Source organism: Balaenoptera ricei, chromosome X (assembly GCF_028023285.1).
Source record: "Balaenoptera ricei isolate mBalRic1 chromosome X, mBalRic1.hap2, whole genome shotgun sequence".
Lineage (NCBI taxonomy): Eukaryota > Metazoa > Chordata > Mammalia > Artiodactyla > Balaenopteridae > Balaenoptera > Balaenoptera ricei.
In genome coordinates, this window is record NC_082660.1 from 60577834 (window position 1) to 60598449 (window position 20616).

At 38.3% G+C, this 20616-nt stretch overlaps 1 protein-coding gene across 4 annotated transcripts in view; it reads right to left on the minus strand.

Moving 5' to 3' along the window:
- Window positions 1-20616, minus strand: part of OPHN1 (oligophrenin 1) — a 599884-nt gene that overhangs the window by 282783 nt on the left and 296485 nt on the right. For all 4 annotated transcript variants that reach the window (XM_059910821.1, XM_059910818.1, XM_059910820.1 and 1 more), the window contains one exon: window positions 3931-4032. In XM_059910821.1, the coding sequence (XP_059766804.1) occupies window positions 3931-4032 (102 nt within the window). The remainder of the gene's footprint in view (window positions 1-3930; window positions 4033-20616) is intronic.

A 20616-nucleotide genomic window follows, 5' to 3' on the forward strand; every position in this document is an offset into this window, starting at 1 on the left:
GGTGGGGTGAGATGTGACAGGGTAAGAGAGTGTCATGGACATATATACACTACCAAATGTAAAATAGATAGTTAGTGGGAAGCAGCCACATAGCACAGGGAGATCAGCTCAGTGCTTTGTGACCACCTAGAGGGGTGGGATGGGGAGGGTGGGAGGGAGGGAGGGAGATGCAAGAGGGAAGAGATATGGGAACATATTGTATGTGTATAACTGATTCACTTTGTTATAAAGCAGAAGCTAACACGCCATTGTAAGGCAATTATACTTCAATAAAGATGTTTAAAAAAAAAAAAGAATCTAGAGACAGACCTTACACTTTTCATAATAATTAACTCAAAATGGATTATAGAAGTAAATGTAAAACACAAAACTATAAAACTCCTAGAAAATAACATAAGAGAAATTTTAGGTGACCTTGGATTTTGTGATGACTTTTTAGATATAACACCAAAAGCATGATCCATGAAAGAAAATATTGATAAGTTTAATTTCATTAAAATTACAAACTTCTGCTCCGTGAAAATTCTGTTGAGTGAAAAGACAAGCCACAGACTGGAAAAAAAATCTTTGTAAAACATATATCTGATAAAGGACAGGTATCTAAAATATGCAAACAGCTTTTAAGATACAATAATATGAAAACACACAACCCAATTGAAAACGGGCAAAAGATTTGAACAGACACCTCACCAAAGAAGATCTACAGATGGCATATAAAAAGATGTTCTGCAACACATGGCATTAAGAAAATGCAAATTACAAAAGTAATGAGGTATCACTACACACCTACTAGAATGGCTAGAATCCAAAACATAGACAACATCAAATGCTGGCTAAGTTGTGGAGCGAGAAGAACTCTCATTCACTGATGGCAGAAATAAAAAAAAATAGTACAGCCACCTTGGAAGATAATTTGGCAGTTTCTTAAAAAACTAAATATACTTTTACCATGCAGTTCAGTAATTGTGGTCTTTGATATTTAACTGAATTATTTGAAAAGTTATATACACAAAACCTGCACACAAATGTTTATAGCAGCTTTAATAGTAGTTGACAAAATTTGGAGGATTCCAAGATGTCCTTTGATAGGTGAATAGGTAAACAAATTGTAATACATCCACACAATGAAATAGTATTCAGTGCTAAAAAGAAATGAGCTATCAAGCTGTGAAAAGACACAGAAGAACCTTAAATGCACATTTCTAAGTGAAAGAAGCCAATCTGAAAAGGCTACATGCTATATAATTCCAACTATATGACATTCTGGAATAAGCAATAATATGGAAACCATAAAGAGATCACTGGTTGCCAGGGGTCAGCGGGGGTATGGAACGAGAAAGTGATGAATAGGTGGTGCCTAGGGATCTTTAGGGCAGTGAAACTATGTTGTATGATAGTGTAATGATGGATTCATGTCATTATACATTTATCAAAATCTATAGAATGTGCAACACATTGGCTCTTCAACTGTATCAAATGTATCTCATAAATGCAAATGTTAATAATAGGGGTAACTGTATGCAGGGGATTAAGAATATATGAGAACTCTCTGTACTTATCATTCAATTTTTCTTTAAATCTAAAACTGCTCTAAAAATAGTCCCAATATTAAAAAAGAAGTGAGTGATCCAAGGTCCCCCAGCTTTGTTTTGATTAGACAAACACAAAGGCTGCATTCTTGCTCATTAGGAAAGCCACCAGGGACATCTAGATACAGCACCAAACTGCTAGGACACTCTAGAAGCTTTCATTGCAAAAGCCTCTAAAAGAATAAAGTTTGGACTGTGTCTGGGCTTCTAAAACCCACAGGTTCAGTAATTCTCTAGGAGGACTCAAAGGACTCCGCATATAGTCATACGCATGGTTAAGATTTATTTCTGTGAAAGGATACAAAGCAAAATCAGCAAAGGGAAAAGATGCATGGGATGAAGTCCAGCTAAAGCTAGGTGCAAGCTTTCAAGAGTTCTCTCTTAGTGCAGTCACACAGGAAATACTTAATTCCTCCAGCAACAAGTTATGACAACACATATGAAATGTTGTGTACCAGGGAAGCTCATTAGATACTGAGTGCCCTAGGTTTTATATTGGTTGCTGTACACAGGCTCCCTCTGCTGAGCATGTACCAAACTTCTCGACTCCTAGAAGAAAATAAGGTGTTTAGCATAAACCACATTGTTTGTACAGGCAGTCTAGGCACAATGAGTCACTCTTACCACTTAGGGAAATTTTTATATCAGTGTAGGGTACTGTTTACCAGACAAGTTCCCAAAGACCAGCCAAGAGCTAACCTTGTAAGTAGACTTTTCTAAGCATAGAAGTCTTGGGCCAGTTATGTTAACTCTTTTCTGCATAGGAACCCTGGCACAGAATAGAAGGAAAAGGAAGAAAGCAAAATTGTGCAAGAGGAAAATGGCAGATGACCCCAGACTAGTACTTCATTCCAGTATGTGGAAGAGAAGTAGTCCTTCACCTTTCAACACTAACTCCATCTACCACTGAGTCTCTTGACTCATCACCTTCAAGTACCTCACGTTCTGTGATGGATACTCACTAAATCAGGTGTCAGGAGATGAGTTTCAGCTTTGCCACAGTCTGTGTGACCGTGGACAAGATGATTTCTAAGCTCGTGTCTATGACTTTATTCAGTTGGGTATCTCTTTTTATACTTGAACCTTCAATATCTCTATCTCTTACTGGATCTTTTATCCAAAACATAGATCCATTCTACCAGGAAATAAGTCTTAATCAGTTAATTCCTGTTTTTCCCTTCCCCAGTGCCACTTTTTCTGACTCAGAACTTCTCCCCTAGATCATCGCAATAGTTTCCTAAACTGGTTTTCTTGCTTCACATCTCTCCTGAATTTAATTAATCCTACAACTTCAGCCAGTTTAAGATTCCTAAAATAGAATTCTACTCATATTGCTTGCACAACCAAAGGCCTTCAATAATTCTTCCAGGGTCAACAGAATTAAAGCAAACTCCTGAGCCTATTACACCACAATATGTCTACAACTTGCCTGATCCTTTCCTGTCTTTCACTATCCTCTAATAGTAATGCAAATTCCGGTCAAACCTTTAGCCAAACATTGTTTTCCATCCTTGGGGCCACTGCCCTCCACTTGAAAGGTCCATTTCTATATTTCTATCTGTCAAACACTTTACATATAATCATATTACCACCTCAAATTTAGAAGGGCAACATTCTTCCACAAAGGCAATTCTCCACGTCCAAATGTAAGTTTTTTATTCTCCAAATACCTTCCTATCCCTACAAGGACACCACATACACATTACATTATGTAAAAAAAAAAAATTCTACTTGTATAAGAGTCATGTGTGTTCTCATTTTAGCATCCTAACTGTAAGCTGCAGAAGAGCAGTAAGTACGTCTTACTGTCTTTGTAGTCCTGTTGCAACCAGCATAGTGCCTGGCATGTGGTAGGCGCTCACTGAATAGTGGCTTCTTTGAACTGAAGTCAGTGGAAGTGCCATATAAGCTGTAGTCCCAGTGTGGGACCAAAAAGAAAAAAAAAAACCCTACCGTTGGAACACCTCATGGGAAAAAAGTAGATCTACTCCTGATCTATCAAATACAGCGCTAGTTTAACTCTATCCTAATATGTAATCTAGAATCAGAAACTTAGAACTGAAAAGGACTCTAGAGATCTTTGAGTACCACTCTTCCTTTGATAGATAGAGAAACTGAGGACAAGAAAGAAATATCTTATCCAAAGTCACACTGAGTTTGTGGAGGAGGTGGCTTGAGAACTCAGGGCTCCTGAGTCATTGGCCATGGTTTTATCTGCAAGCACAACTATTATACATGGTTCTCTGCTGAGGCAGGGTATGAGGAAAACCTTGCAATAGGAAGCTGCCACGTACCAAGGCATAGCTGGCAATAGAAGGCAGGGCAGGCTGTTTGAACATACCTCTTGTAACTGAGATTCTTTCTTTTTGGAAGACAAATGTAAGTGCCGATCCAGCAAGGAATAAAACCTCTCTCCATCCTTTTCAAATTTCTTTTTCCGCTCCTAGAGGTGGGAGAGAAGGCACAGATTAACATGTCTACGATTTTAATTCAGTCTGCTCAGAAATGAGAATGAATAACACAGTGTCAGGTTTCATGTGGTCAATCTCTCTAGTTCCCAGGAAGGAAAAAAAAAAGCAAGAGAGAATTAATTTCTGCATTGGTCTCAGTAATTTCGGCTTCCTCAAACATAACCTTGAAAAATTCCACCTACACAAAGGGTAGTTTCTACTGGTATAGCTAAAGGCTCTGGGAGCTGCTGCTCAGAGAATGGCACTTAAAACGCACCTGTGTGCAGGTTACCTTTTCTTCTCCTCAGTATTTTTCACATGCATTAAGTACATTAATCTTTTAAAGGAGAAAGAAGGAACACAATAGTGAACAGTGAATATACCTTTTAAATGTTAATCTACAATGCATTTAGACAGCCAAATAATAAGTAAAATATCTCCAAGGCAATTGGAACCTAAGACTGCCTCTGTGAATGATGAGTTCTTTGATATTGTTCAAGCATTTGAGTATTGCATATTAAAAGATGATGTTAAAGATGAGGAAAAAATCCCAGAAGGTTTAACTGAAAATAAAGAGCTGAAAAGCCTTATGAAGGATGGAGTACTCAGTCGTCACTCTCTTCAAGTATGAAATTTAATTAAGCTCTCTGCCTCTCAGCACGACGAGAAATCACACAGTCTCCAAAGGAGCACTAAGAATACTAGCTTGTCACAGATTAAGGTTAACATTCTGCAATCTTCTCAGCACCACGTTGGGAAATTCACTTAAAAGGCTTGTGTTGTCACATAGGAAATCTAAACTCACTGAGCCCTTACAGTGTGCCAGGTATTAGAAGAAGCAGCACAGGGAACACACAGACAAAAAGAAAAAAATACCTCACCCATGGTTTATTTCTAGAGGCAATCTGTTGCTGGGCAAGAAGCCAGCACAGAACTGAGGGACCTCTGATCTGTAAGGAATGTGCTTTTTACCAGAGGGAAAAAAGTAAAAGAAAAGCTAACATTAACTGAGGCATACATCAGGCCAGGCAGTACGTTAGGTACTTACTATTTTTTTTGAATTTTTGAATCTTATATATTTAATTTTTCTACAGCAGGTTCTTATTAGTTATCAATTTTATACATATTACTGTATATATGTCAATCCCAATCTCCCAATTCACCACACCAACGCCCCCCAGTCACTTTCCCCCCTTGGCGTCCATAAGTTTGTTCTCTACATCTGTGCCTCTATTTCTGCCCTGCAAACCGGTTCATCTGTACCATTTTTCTAGGTTCCAAAAATATGTGTTAATACACAATATTTGTTTCTCTCTCTGTGACTTACTTAACACTGTATGACAGTCTCTAGATCCATCCACATCTCTACAAATGACCCAATATTGTTCCTTTTTATTGTTGAGTAATATTCCATTGTATATATGTTCCACATCTTCTTTATCCATTCATCTGTCGATGGGCATTTAGGTTGCTTCCATGTCCTGGCTATTGTAAATAGAGCTGCAATGAACATTTTGGTACATGACTCTTTTTGAACTATGGTTTTCTCTGGGTATATGCCCAGTAGTGGGATTGCTGGGTCATATGGTAATTCTATTTTAAGTCTTTTAAGGAAGCTCCATACTGTACTCCATAGTGGCTGTATCAATATACATTCCCACCAACAGTGCAAGAGTGTTCCCTTTTCTCCACACCCTCTCCAGCATTTGTTGTTTGTAGATTTTCTGATGATGCCCATTCTAACTAGTGTGAGGTGATATCTCATTGTTGTTTTGATTTGCATTTCTCTAATAATTAGTGATGTTGAGCAGCTTTTCATGTGCTTCTTGGCCATCTGTATGTCTTCTTTGGAGAAATGTCTATTTAGGTCTGCTGCCCATTTTTGGATTGGGTTGTTTGTTTTTTTAATATTTAGCTGCATGAGCTGTTTATATATTTTGGAGACTAATCCTTTGTCCGTTGATTCGTTTGCAAATATTTTCTCCTATTCTGAGGGTTGTCTTTTCATCTTGCTTATGGTTTCCTTTGCTCTGCAAAAGCTCTGAAGTTTCATTAGGTCCCATTTGTTTATTTTTGTTTTTATTTCCATTACTCTATGAGGTGGATCAAAAAAGACCTTGCTGTTATTTATGTCAAAGAGTGTTCTTCCTATATTTTCCTCTAAGAGTTTTATAGTGTCCGATCTTACATTTAGGCCTCTAATCCATTTTGAGTTTATTTTTGTGTATGGTGCTAGGGAGTGTTCTAACTTAATTCTTTTCCATGTAGCTGTCCATTTTCCCAGCACCACTTATTGAAGAGACTTTAATTTTTGTCAAGTTGATTACTATGTGTCTCAGCATATTTCCCCTTGGGTTTATCCTGCCTGGGACTCTCTGTGCTTCCTGGACTTGATTGACTATTTCCGATCCCATGTTAGGGATGTTTTTGACTATAATCTCTTCAAATATTTTCTCATGTCCTTTCTCTCTCTCTTCTCCTTCTGGGACCCCTATTATGTGAATGTTGTTGCACTTAATGTTGTCCCAGAGGTCTCTTAGGCTTTCTTCATTTCTTTTCATTCTTTTTTCTTTATTCTGTTCTATAGCAGTGAATTCCACCATTCTGTCTTCCAGGTCATTAACCCGTTCTGCCTCAGTTATTCTGCTACTGATTCCTTCTAGTGTATTTTTCATTTCAGTTATTGTATTGTTCATCTCTGTTTCTTTGCTCTTTTATTCTTCTAGGTCTTTGTTAAACATTTCTTGCATCTTCTCGATCTCTGCCTCCATTCTTTTTCTGAGGTCCTGGATCATATTCACTATCATTATTCTGAATTCTTCTTCTGGAAGGTTTCCTATCTCCACTTCAGTTAGTTGTTTTTCTGGGGTTTTAACTTGTTCCTTCATCTGGTACATAGCCCTCTGCCGTTTCATCCTGTCTTTCTGTGAATGTGTTTTTTGTTCCACAGGCTGCAGGATTGTATTTCTTCTTGCTTCTGCTGTCTGCTCTGTGGTGGATGAGGCTATCTAAGAGGCTTGTGCAAGTTTTCTGATGGGAGGGACTGGTGGTGGGTAGAGCTGGGTCTTGCTCTGGTGGGCAGAGCTCAGTAAAACTTTAATCTGCTTGTCTGCTGATGGGCGGTGCTGGGTTCCCTCCCTGTTGATTGTTTGGCCTGAGGCAACCCAACACGGTAACCTACCCAGCTCTTTGGTGGGGCTAGTGGTGGAGTCTGGGTGGGCTCACACTAAGGAGTACTTCCCAGAACTTCTGCTGCCAGTGTCCTTGTCCTCAAGGTGAGACACAGCCACCTCTCGCCTCTGCAGGAAACCCTCCAACACCAGCACGTAGGTCTGGTTCAGTCTCCTATGGGGTCACTGCTCCTTACCCTGGGTCCCGATGCACACACTACTTTGTGTGTGCCCTCCAAGAGTGGAGTCTCTGTTTCCCCCAGTCCTGTTGAAGTCCTGCAATCAAATCCCGCTAGCCTTCAAAGTTTGATCTTCTAGGAATTCCTCCTCCCATTGCCGGACCCCCAGGTTGGGAAGCCTGATATGGGGCTCAGAACCTTCACTCCAGTGGGTGGACTTCTGTGGTATAAGTGTTCGCCAGTTTGTGAGTCACCCACCCAGCAGTTATGGGATTTGCTTTTACTCTGATTGCACCCCTCCTACCGTCTCACTGTGGCTTCTCCTTTGTCGTTGGATGTGGGGTATCTTTTTTGGTGAGTTCCAGTGTTTTCCTGTCAATGATTGTTCAGCAGTTACCTGTGATTCGGGTGCTTTCGCAAGAGGGAGTGAGCGCACGTCCTTCTACTCCGCCATCTTGAACCAATCTCCCATGTTAGGTACTTAAAATCTATGTCTCATTTAGTATTCACAACCCTGAGAAGTACATACTGTAAAGGAAATTAAGGTTCAAAAATGATGAACTAACTTGCTGAAGGTCATATAGCATATAGGTAGGATTTATTCTACATAGTCAAATAGGGCCCAGATGATCATGCAAGAAATTATACTCAGGAGGCTTATGAATAATCAGGGAGCCTTGGCTATAGCCTTAGCCCCAACTCAGATACCAAAACACTGGAGATAGAAAATTTCACACAAAAGATAGTAGGGGAAACTGTTCCTTCAGGTACTGAATCTATTTAAAGTAGCAACTGTTTGAAGAAAGCATGGGACCCAGAAAATGTCAGTGACTTCTCTAGGAATAAAGTTCTGTGGGTCACTTTCTCCTCCACTTCCATTTTTAAAATAAAAACTATGAGATAGAATTCATGTATCATAAAATTCACCATTTTAAAGTGGATAATTCATTTTTTAGTATATTAATTAAGTTGCACAACCATCACTGCTATCTAATTCCAGAATATTTCCATCACCTCAAAAAAAAAAAAAACCACATACCTATTACTAATCATTCCCTGTTCCTCCCTCCTTCCCCTCAATAACCACGATTTACTTTGTGTCTCTGTGAATTTGCCTATTCTAAACATTTCATATAACTGGAATCATACAATATGTGGCCTTTGGTGACTCTCTTCTTACACTAAAAATAATGTTTTCAATATTTACCCCTGTTTATTGACCCTTTGCATATACAATTGACCCTTGAATAACATGGGGGTTAGGGATGCCAAACCTCCGTATTGTTGAAAATCTGCATATAATTTAAAGTCCAATGTTCGTACACATGGATCCACCATATCCACAGTTCTGCATCTGCAGATTCAACCAACCACAGATTGCATAGTACTGTAATACTAGCTACTGAAAAAATCCACGCATAAGTGGACCCATGCAGTTCAAACCAATGTTGATGAAGGGTCAACTGTATATTCTTTGGAGAAATGTTTATTGAATTATTTTGCCCATTTTTAAATTTGGTTTTATATCTACTTGTCCAAAGAAGACATACAGATGTACAAAAGCACATGAAAAGATTATTTGGGTTGTCTTGGCACTTTCTTGGTAGTGTCCGTTGAAGCATAAACATTTTTAAATTTGTGAAGTCTATCTAACTGGTCTACTTTATTCTATGGTTACTTGTGTTTTGGTGTCATATCTCAGAAACTTGGCTGATCTAAGGTCATGAAGGTTTACACCTATATTTTCGTCTAAGAGTTTTATAATTTTCATTTCTTTTTTTTAACATATTTATGGGAGTATAATTGCTTTACAATGGTGTGTTACTTTCTGCTTTATAACAAAGTGAATCAGTTATACATATACATATGTTCCCATATCTCTTCCCTCTTCTGACTCCCTCTCTCCCACCCTCCTTATCCCACCCCTCTAGGTGGTCACAAAGCACCGAGCTGATCTCGCTATGTTATGCGGCTGCTTCCCACTAGCTATCTATTTTACGTTTGGTAGTGTATAAATGTCCATGCCACTCTCTCACTTTGTCACAGCTTACCCTACCCCCTCCCCATATAATCAAGTCCATTCTCTAGTAGGTCTGTGTCTTTATTCACGTCTTGCCCCAGGTTCTTCATGACCCTTTCTTTTTTTCTTAGATTCCATATATATGTGTTAGCATACGGTATTTGTTTTTCTCTTTCTGACTTACTTCACTCTGTATGACAGACTCTAACTCCATCCACCTCACTACAAATACCTCCATTTCATTTCTTTTTATGGCTGAGTAATATTCCATTGTATATATGTACCACATCTTCTTCATCCATTCATCTGTTGATGGACACTTAGGTTGCTTCCATGTCTTGGCTATTGTAAATAGAGCTGCAATGAACATTTTGGTACATGACTCTTTTTGAATTATGGTTTTCTCAGGGCATTTACCCAGTAGTGGGATTGCTGGGTCGTATGGTAGTTCTATTTGTAGTTTTTTAAGGAACCTCCATACTGTTCTCCATACTGGCTGTATCAATTTACATTCCCACCAACAGTGCAAGAGTGTTCCCTTTCCTCCACACCTTCTCCAGCATTTATTGTTTCTAGATTTTTTAATGATGGCCATTCTGACCGGTGTGAGATGATATCTCATTGTAGTTTTGATTTGCATTTCTCTAATGATTAATGATGTTGAGCATTCTTTTTTTTTTTTTTTTTTTTTTTTTTTTTTTTTTTTTTTTTTTTTTTTTAAACATCTTTATTGAGGTATAATTGCCTTACAATAGTGTGTTAGCTTCTGCTTTATAACAAAGTGAATCAGTTATACATATACAATATATTCCCATTTCTCTTCCCTCTTGCATCTCCCTCCCTCCCACCCTCCCCATCCCACCCCTCTAGGTGGTCACAAAGCACCGAGCTGATCTCCCTGTGCTATGCGGCTGCTTCCCACTAGCTATCTATTTTACATTTGGTAGTGTATATATGTCCATGACACTCTCTTACCCTGTCTCATCTCACCCCACCCCCTCCCCATATCCTCAAGTCCATTCTCTAGTAGGTCTGTGTCTTTATTCCCGTCTTGCCACTAGGTTCTTCATGGCCTTTTTTTTTTTTTTTTTTTTTTCCTTAGATTCCGTATATATGTGTTAGCATACTGTATTTGTTTTTCTCTTTCTGACTTACTTCACTCTGTATGACAGACTCTAACTCCATCCACCTCATTACAAATACCTCCATTTCATTTCTTTTTATGGCTGAGTAATATTCCATTGTATATATGTGCCACATCTTCTTTATCCATTCATCTGTCGATGGACATTTAGGTTGCTTCCAGGTCCTGGCTATTGTAAATAGAGCTGCAATGAACATTGTGGTACATGACACTTTTTGACCTATGGTTTTCTCAGGGTATATGCCCAGTAGTGGGATTGCTGGGTCGTATGGTAGTTCTATTTGTAGTTTTTTAAGGAACCTCCATACTGTTCTCCATAGTGGCTGTATCAATTTACATTCCCACCAACAGTGCAAGAGTGTTCCCTTTCCTCCACACCTTCTCCAGCATTTATTGTTTCTAGATTTTTTAATGATGGCCATTCTGACCGGTGTGAGATGATATCTCATTGTAGTTTTGATTTGCATTTCTCTAATGATTAATGATGTTGAGCATTCTTTCATGTGTTTGTTGGCAATCTGTATATCTTCTTTGGAGAAATATCTATTTAGGTCTTCTGCCCATTTTTGGATTGGATTTTTCGTTTTCTTAACATTGAGCTGCATGAGCTGCTTGTAAATTTTGGAGATTAATCCTTTTTCAGTTGCTTCATTTGCAAATATTTTCTCCCATTCTGAGGGTTTTCTCTTGGTCTTGTTTATGGTTTCCTTTGCTGTGCAAAAGTTTTAAGGTTCACTAGGTCCCATTTGTTTACTTTTATTTTTATTTCCATTTCTCTAGGTGCTGGGTCAAAAAGGATCTTGCTGTGATTTATGTCATAGAGTGTTCTGCCTATGTATTCCTCTGAGACTTTTATAGTGTCTGGCCTTACATTTAGGTCCTTAATCCATTTTGAGTTTATTTTTGTGTATGGTGTTAGGGAATGTTCTAATTTCACACTTTTACATGTACCTGTCCAGTTTTCCCAGCACCACTTATTGAAGGGCTGTCTTTTCTCCATTGTATATCCTTGACTCTTTGTCATACATTAGTTGACCATATGTCCGTGGGTTTATCTCTGGGCTTTCTAATCTGTCCCATTGATCTATATTTCTGTGTCTGTGCCAGTACCATACTGTCTTGATGACTGTAGCTTTGTAGTATAGTCTGAAGTCAGGGAGCCTGATTCCTCCAGCTCCATTTTTCATTCTCAAGATTGCTTTGGCTATTCGGGGTCTGTTGTGTTTCCATACAAATTGTGAAATTTTTTGTTCTAGTTCTGTTAAAAATGCCAGTGGTAGTTTGATAGGGATTGCAATGAATCTGTAGATTGCTTTGGGTAGTAGAGTCATTTTCACAATGTTGATTCTTCTAATCCAAAAACATGGTATATCTCTCCATCTATTTGTATCATCTTTAATTTCTTTCATCAGTGTCTTATAATTTTCTGCATACAGGTCTTCTGTGTCCTTAGGTAGGTTTATTCCTCGATATTTTATTCTTTTTGTTGCAATGGTAAACGGGAGTGTTTTCTTAATTTCACTTTCAGATTTTTCATCATTAGTGTAAAGGAATGCAAGAGATTTCTGTGCATTAATTTTGTATCCTGCTACTTTACCAAATTCATTGATTAGCTCTAGGAGTTTTCTGGAGCCGTCTTTGGGATTCTTTATGTATAGTATCATGTCATCTGCAAATACTGACAGCTTTACTTCTTCTTTTCCGATTTGGATTCCTTTTATTTCTTTTTCTTCTCTGATTGCTGTGGCTAAAACTTCCAAAACTATGTTGAATAATAGTGCTGAGAGTGGGCAACCTTCTCTTGTTCCTGATCTTAGTGGAATTGGTTTCAGTTTTTCAGCATTGAGGACAATGTTGGCTGTGGGTTTGTCATATATGGCCTTTATTATGTTGAGAAAAGTTCCCTCTATGCCTACTTTCTGCAGGGTTTTTACCGTAAATGGGTTTTGAATTGTGTCAAAAGCTTTGTCTTCATCGATTGAGATGATCATATGGGTTTTCTCCTCAATTTGTTAATATGGTGTATCACGTTGATTGATTTGCGTATACTGAAGAATTATTACATTCCTGGAATAAACCCCACTTGATCATGGTGTATGATCCTTTTAATGTGCTCTTGGATTCTGTTTGCTAGTATTTTGGTGAGGATTTTTGCATCTATGTTCATCATTGATATTGGCCTGTACTTTTCCTTCTTTGTGACATCTTTGTCTGGTTTTGGTATCAGGGTGATGGTGGCCTCGTAGAATGAGTTTGGGAGTGTTCCTCCCTCTGCTATATTTTGGAAGAGTTTGAGAAGGATAGGTGTTAGCTCCTCTCTAAATGTTTGATAGAAGTTGCCTGTGAAGCCATCTGGTCCTGGGCTTTTGTTTGTTGGAAGATTTTTAATCACAGTTTCAATTTCAGTGCTTGTGATTGGTCTGTTCATATTTTCTATTTCTTCCTGGTTCCGTCTTGGCAGGTTGTGCATTTCTAAGAATTTGTCCATTTCTTCCAGGTTGTCAAATTTATTGGCATAGAGTTGCTTGTAGTAATCTCTCATGATCCTTTGTATTTCTGCAGTGTCAGTTGTTACTTCTCCTTTTTCATTTCTAATTCTATTGATTTGAGTCTTCTCCCGTTTTTCCTGATGAGTCTGGCTAATGGTTTATCAATTTTGTTTATCTTCTCAAACAACCAGCTTTAAGTTTTATTGATCTTTGCTATCGTTTCCTTCACTTCTTTTTCATTTATTTCTGATCTGAACTTTATGATTTTTTTCCTTCTGCTAACTTTGAGGTTTCTTTGTTCTTCTTCCTCTAATTGCTTTAGGTGCAAAGTTAGGTTGTTTATATGAGATGTGTCCTGTTTATTAAGGTAGGATTGTATTGCTATAAACTTCCCTCTTAGAACTGCTTTTGCTGCCTCCCATAGGTTTTGGGTCATCGTGTCTCCATTGTCATTTGTTTCTAGGTATTTTTTGATTTCCTTTTTGATTTCTTCAGTGATCAGTTGGTTATTAGGCAGTGTATTGTTTAGCCTCTATGTGTTTGTATTTTTTACAGATCTATTCCTGTAATTGATATCTACTCTCATAGCATTGTGGTCAGAAAAGATACTTGAAATGATTTCAATTTTCTTAAATTTACCAAGGCTTGATTTGTGACCCTAGATATTATCTCTCCTGGAGAATATTCCATGAGCACTTGAGAAGAATGTGTATTCCTTTGTTTTTGGATGGACTGTCCTATAAATATCAATTAAGTGTATCTTGTTTAATGTATCATTTAAAGCTTGTGTGTCCTTATTTATTTTCATTTTGCATGATCTGTCCATTGGTGAAAGTGGGGTGTTAAAGTCCCCTACTATGATTTTGTTACTGTTGATTTCCTCTTTTATGGCTGTTAGTATTTGCCTTATGTAATGACGTGCTCCTATGTTGGGTGCATAAAGATTTAAAATTGTTATATCTTCTTCTTGGATCGATCCCTTGATCATTGTGTAGTGTCCTTCTTTGTCTCGTGTAATAGTCTTTGTTTTAAAGTCTATTTTGTCTGATATGAGAATTGCTACTCCAGCTTTCTTTTGATTTCCATTTGCATGGAATATCTTTTTCCATCCCCTCACTTTCAGTCTCTATGTGTCCCTAGGTCTGAAGTAGGTCTCTTGTGGACAGCATATATACGGGTCTTGTTTTTGTATCCATTCAGCGAGTCTGTGTTTTTCATGGGAGCATTTAATCCATTTGCATTTAAGGTAATTATCGATATGTATGTTCCTATTCCCATTTTCTCAATTGTTTGGGGACTGTTATTGTAGGTCTTTTTCTTCTCTTGTGTTTCCTGCCTAGAGAAGTTCCTTTAGCATTTGTTGTAAAGCTGGATTGTTGGTGCTGAACTCTCTCAGCTTTTGCTTGTCTGTAAAGGTTTAAATTTCTCCATCACATCTGAATGAGATCCTTGCTGGGTAGAGTAATCTAGGATGTAGGTTTTTCTCCTTCATCACTTTAAATATGTCCTGCCACTCTCTTCTGGCTTGCAGAGTTTCTGCTGAAAGATCAGCTGTTAACCTTATGGGGACTCCCTTGTGTGTTATTTGTCGTTTTTTCCTTGCTGCTTTTAATATGTTTTCTTTGTATTTAATTTTTGATAGTTTGATTAATATGTGTCTTCGCATGTTTCTCCTTGGATTTATCCTGTATGGGACTCTCTGTGCTTCCTGGACTTAATTATTTCCTTTCCCATATTAGGGAAGTTTTCAAGTATAATCTCTTCAAATATTTTCTCAGCCTCTTTCTTTTTCTCTTCTTCTGGGACCCATATAATTCGAATGTTGGTGCGTTTAATGTTGTCCCAGAGGTCTCTGAGACTGTCCTCAGTTCTTTTCATTTTTTTTTCTTTATTCTGCTCTGCAGTAGTTATTTCCACTATTTTATCTTCCAGGTCACTTCTCCATTCTTTTGCCTCAGTTATTCTGCTATTGATCCCTTCTAGAGAATTTTTAATTTCATTTATTGTGTTGTTCATCATTGTTTCTTTGCTCTTTAGTTCTCCTAGGTGCTTGTTAAACGTTTCTTTTATTTTCTCTATTCTATTTCTAAGATTTTGGATCATATTTACTATCATTCTGAATTTTTTTTCAGGTAGACTGCCTATTTCCTCTTCATTTATTAGGTCTGGTGGGTTTTTACCTTGCTCCTTCATCTGGTGTGTGTTTCTCTGTCTTCTCATTTTGCTTAACTTACTGTGTTTGGGGTCTCCTTTTTGTAGGCTGCAGGTTCATAGTTTCCATTGTTTTTGGTGTCTGTCCCTAGTGGCTAAGGTTGGTTCAGTGGGTTGTGTAGGCTTCCTGGTGGAGGGGACTAGTGCCTGTGTTCTGGTGGATGAGGCTGGATCTTGTCTTTCTGGTGGGCAGGTCCACGTCTGGTGGTGTGTTTTGGGGTGTCTGTGGCCTTATTATGATTTTAGGCAGCCTCTCTGCTAATGGATGGGGCTGTGTTCCTCTCTTTCTAGTTGTTTGACATAGCGTGTCCAGCACTGTAGCTTGCTGGTCGTTGAGTGAAGCTGGGTCTTGGCATTGAGATGGAGATCTCTGGGAGATTTTTGCCATTTGATATTACATGGAGCTGGGTGTTCTCTTGTGGACCAGTGTCCTGAAGTTGGCTCTCCCACCTCAGAGGCACAGCAATGACTCCTGGCTGGAGCACCAAGAGCCTTTCATCCACACGGCTCAGAATAAAAGGGAGAAAAATAGAAAGAAAGAAAGAAAGAAAGAGGGTAAAATAAAATAAAGTAAAATAAAGTAAAACAAAGTTATTAAAATGAAAAATAATTATTAAGAAAAAAATTTTAAAAAGCAAAAAAAAAAAAAAGAACGGACAGAACCCTAAGACAAATCATGAAAGCAAAGCTATACAGACAAAATCACACACAGAAGCATACATATACACACTCACAAAAAGAGAAAAAGGGGAAAAAATAATATATCTTTGCTGCCAAAGTCCACCTCCTCTATTCGGGATGATTCATTGTCTATTCAGGTATTCCACAGATGCTGGGTACATCAAGTTGACTGTGGAGATTTAATCCGCTGCTCCTGAGGCTGCTTTGAGAAATTTCCCTTTCTCTTCTTTGTTCGCACAGCTTCTGGGGTTCAGCTTTGGATTTGAACCCACCTCTGCATGTAGGTCGCCTGAGGGTGTCTGTTTTCGCTCAGACAGGACAGGGTTAAAGGAGCAGCTGATTCGGGGGCTCTGGCTCACTCATGCCTGGGGGAGGGAGGGGTACCGGTGCGGGGCAAGCCTGCGGCGGCAGAGGCCAACATGACATTGCACCAGTCTGAGGCGCGCCGTGCGTTCTCCCGGGGAAGTTGTCCCTGAATCATGGGACCCTGGTAGTGGTGGGCTGCACAGGCTCCCAGGAGGGGCAGTGTGGATAGTGACCTGTGTTTGCTCACAGGCTTCTTGGTGGATGCAGAAGCAGCCTTAGCGTCTCATGCCCGTCTCTGGGGTCCATGCTGATAGCCGCGACTCGCGCCCGTCTCTGGAGCTCCTTTAAGCAGCGCTCTTAATCCCCTCTCCTCGCGCACTATGAAACAAAGAGGCAAGAAAAATTCTCTTGCCTCTTTGGCAGCTCCGGACTTTTTCCCGGACTCCCTCCCGGCTAGCCGTGGCGCATTAGCCCCCTTCAGGCTGTGTTCACGCAGCTAACCCCAGTCCTCTCCCTGGGATCTGACTGAAGCCAGAGCCTCAGCTCCCAGCCCCCACCTGCCCCGGTGCGGGAGCTGACAAGCCTCTCGGGCTGGTGAGTGCTGGTCGGTGCCGATCCTCTGTGCGGGAATCTCTCTGCTTTGCCTTCTGTGCCCCTATTGCTGGCTCTCCTCCATGGCTCTGAAGCTTCCCCTCTCCGCCACCTGCAGTTTCCACCCACGAAGGGGCTTCCTAGTGTGTGGAAACCTTTCCTCCTTCACAGCTCCCTCCCACTGGTGCAGGTCCCGTCCCTATTTTTTGTCTCTGTTTTTTCTTTTTTCTTTTGCCCTACCCAGGTACGTGGGGGAGTTTCTTGCCTTTTGGGAGGTCTGAGGTCTTCTGCCAGCGTTCAATATGTGTTCTATAGGAGCAATTCCACATGTAGATGTATTTCTGATGTATCTGTGGGGAGGAAGGTGATCTCCATGTCTTACTCTTCCGCCATCTTGAAGCTCTAATCCAATTTTCAGTTCTAATTTTTTTAACATAGTATGATCTAGGGCTCCATCTTCATTCTTTTGCATGTGAATATCCAGTAGACTTAGCATCATTTGTTCAAAAGACCATTCTTTCCCATTCAGTTGTTTTGCCATCCTCGTAAAATATCAATTTGCCATAAATGTATACATTTATTTCTGGACTCTCAGTTCTATTCTATTGATCTATAAGTCTATCTTTATATTAGCACCACACTGTGTTGATTACTATAGGTTTGTGGTAAGTTTTAAAATTAAAACTTGTGAATCTTTTACCAAATTTCTTTTTCCATTTGGTTCTTTCTATGTGGATTTTAAGGTCACCATATCAATTTGTACAAAATGGTCAGCTGATATTTTACTAGAGATTTGCATTGAATCTATAGATATTTTGTATTACCATCTTAAAAATATTGTCTTCCAATTCATGAACATGGAAATTCTTTCTATTTAGAGGTCCTCCTTAATTTCTTCCAATGATGTTTTGTACTTTTTAGTGTACAAGTCTTGAACTTATTTTGTTAAATTTATGCCTCAGTACTTTACTCTTTTTGATACTACTGTAAATGGGATTGTTTTCTTAATTTAGTTTTCAGGTTATTCATTAATAGTGTATAGAAATACAATGTATTTTTGTATATTGATTTTGTATCTTGCAACCTCGTTGTACTCCTTTATTAGTTCTAACTGTGTGTGTGTGCACATGTGCGTGTATGTCTGTGTATTCCTTAGGATTTTCTATATACAAGATAAAGTAATCTGCAAATAGAGATAGTATTACCTCTTCAGACAGAGAACGACAAATACTGTATGATACTCTTTATACATGGAATGTAAAAAATAAAACAAAGTAGTGAATATAACAAAAAGGAAATAGACTCACAGATATAGAGAACAAACTAGTGATTAGCAGTGGGGAGAGGGGAAGGGGAGGGGTAATATAGGGGTATGAGGTTAAGAAGTACAAACTATTATGTATAAAGTAAGCTACTCAGATATATTGTACACCACTGGAAATATAGCCAATTTTTATAATAACTATAAATGAGGCATAACCTTTAAAAATTGTGAATCACTATATTGTACACCTGTAACATATAATATTGTAATTCAAATATACTTCAGTTAAATAAAGAAGAACTTTCATTTCAGGGTCAATTTGACTGCAAGTGCCAAGTGTAACAGAGGCTCTAATCAAGAATCACTTCTATACTCAGGTCAAAATGCTGCATTAAGACAGTTCTGGACTGATGAATAAGGTAAAGATCTACTATGTTGAAAAGACACATTTGCCAAGCAGGATGTGATGCTCTTCAATATATGTTATTTAATTGAAATATTCATATCAACCCTGAATGCTAGAATTAATTTCTTAACTTCTAATATTGAATAGAAATTTATACAGAATCACAGACAGAAGAAAGGAAACAGAGCCTGGGAACTTGATTGCATCATTACACGCATAATGCTCACATGACCACTTAAGTAGCATTCAAGGTTAAGACATTTTTTAAAACTCTTTTGTTATTCAAATAATCATCTAGTTCCATGTAGTAAGTTAAGACAAGCAGCAATCCCCAGTCCTCTTTCTCCTACTTCCTCTTTCCCAGAAGCAACCACTTTCATCTCTTTAAGCCAATTATACTAGAATTTCCTTCCAAATTTCTAGTATCTCAAAATAAATGTTTTATTGCTGTTATTAATTTTTAAGTTTTATGCATTAACTATTAGCATATTTATCAGTAAAGAAGATGAGAATTTAGCTCCCTTTCCTCTCACCATCTCATTACCACAACCACCACCTTTGCTCCCCTACCCAAACACACTTCCTCATACTTCCAATATACTCTTATTATAATTTTGGTTTGATTCATATTAAGTACTCATATTCATTATTATGACTATCTAAATACTATTTATAACTGATACATATAATGGAATATGAGTAATCTTACTTTATTGTACAATTTTTATATAACCTAAAGGTGCCTATTACCTTTTCTGTTTTCCTTTATTTGGTTGGTAATTTTCAATGCACTTAGAACTAAATCTCTAATTCTACTCCAGTTCTCTAAATCTCCTCTCAAAATGTCCATTCATATCATTTCATTTCAGTATCAACTGGAACCTTCTGGTAGCTCTAACCTGTAATTTTTGCCTTTTATGCATAGTTCCTGGTTGTCATTTTGGAACATCCTTCCACATTCATCCTGGTGTATTCCATTGGAACCTCTAATATGTTGGTATACTTTTCCCCCAATATTTCCTGTTTTCATTTTTCTTTCATTGCTCCCTTGTTATGTTGAACCCATTCACATGTAGCTTTCTAGAAAAGGTTACATATGTCAGTTATTGAGACCTTCAATATCTAAAAATTACTTTATCCTCCTATTTGATTGGTATTTTAGCTAAATATAGAATTATAGATTGGCAGGATTGAGTCTTGGTTCCAGAGATTTTGATGATGTCAGATTTCCTGAAGATGTCTTTAAGTAAAAGTCTATCTCCATCCATCTTGGTGGGTACTTGGAGGACCCTTTAAATCCTCAGATTCAGCTCTTTCAGTTCTGAGAAAATCCTTTCAGTCGTTTCATGTATAACTTCCTCCCCACTATTTTATCGTTACACACTTCCTTTTATTTTGACCTCCTAAGACAGGACTTTTACTTCTCTATTTTGTTTTTAATCCTCCATATTTTCCACTTTTTGACCTACTTTAAAATTTTTCTCTTAACGTTCCCTTCCAAACTTTCTAGTGAGTTATTCATTTTTGCTATCATTTTTTTAAAATTTCTAAACGTTCTTACTCATTCCCTGTTACACACATGAAGTTCATGATTAAGATGCAGTCATCTACTTGAAAATATTAAAATATTAAATATTGAATTTCTATATTTAATTATTTTATATTACATTGAAATATAGTTGATTAACAATGTTGTCTTAGTTTCTCTTTTTTTCTTTCTTTTTTAAACATCTTTACTGGCGTATAATTGATCTACAATGGTGTGTTAGTTTCTGCTTTATAAGGGGGTGAATCAGCTATACATATAAATATATCCACATATCTCTTCCTTCTTGCATCTCCCTCCCTCCCACACTGCCTATCCCAGCCTACTAGGTGGTCACAAAGCACTGAGCTCATCTCCCTCTGCTATGCAGCTGCTTCCCACTAGCTGTCGGTTTTATATTTGGTAGTTTATATATGTCCATGCCACTCTCTCACGTTGTCCCAGCTTACCCTTCCCCCCCCCCCGTGCCCTCAAGTCCATCCTCTAGTCGGTCTGCATCTTTATTCCTGTCCTGCCCCTGGTTCTTCATGACCATTTTCTCTTTTTATTTTTTTTAGACTCCATACATAT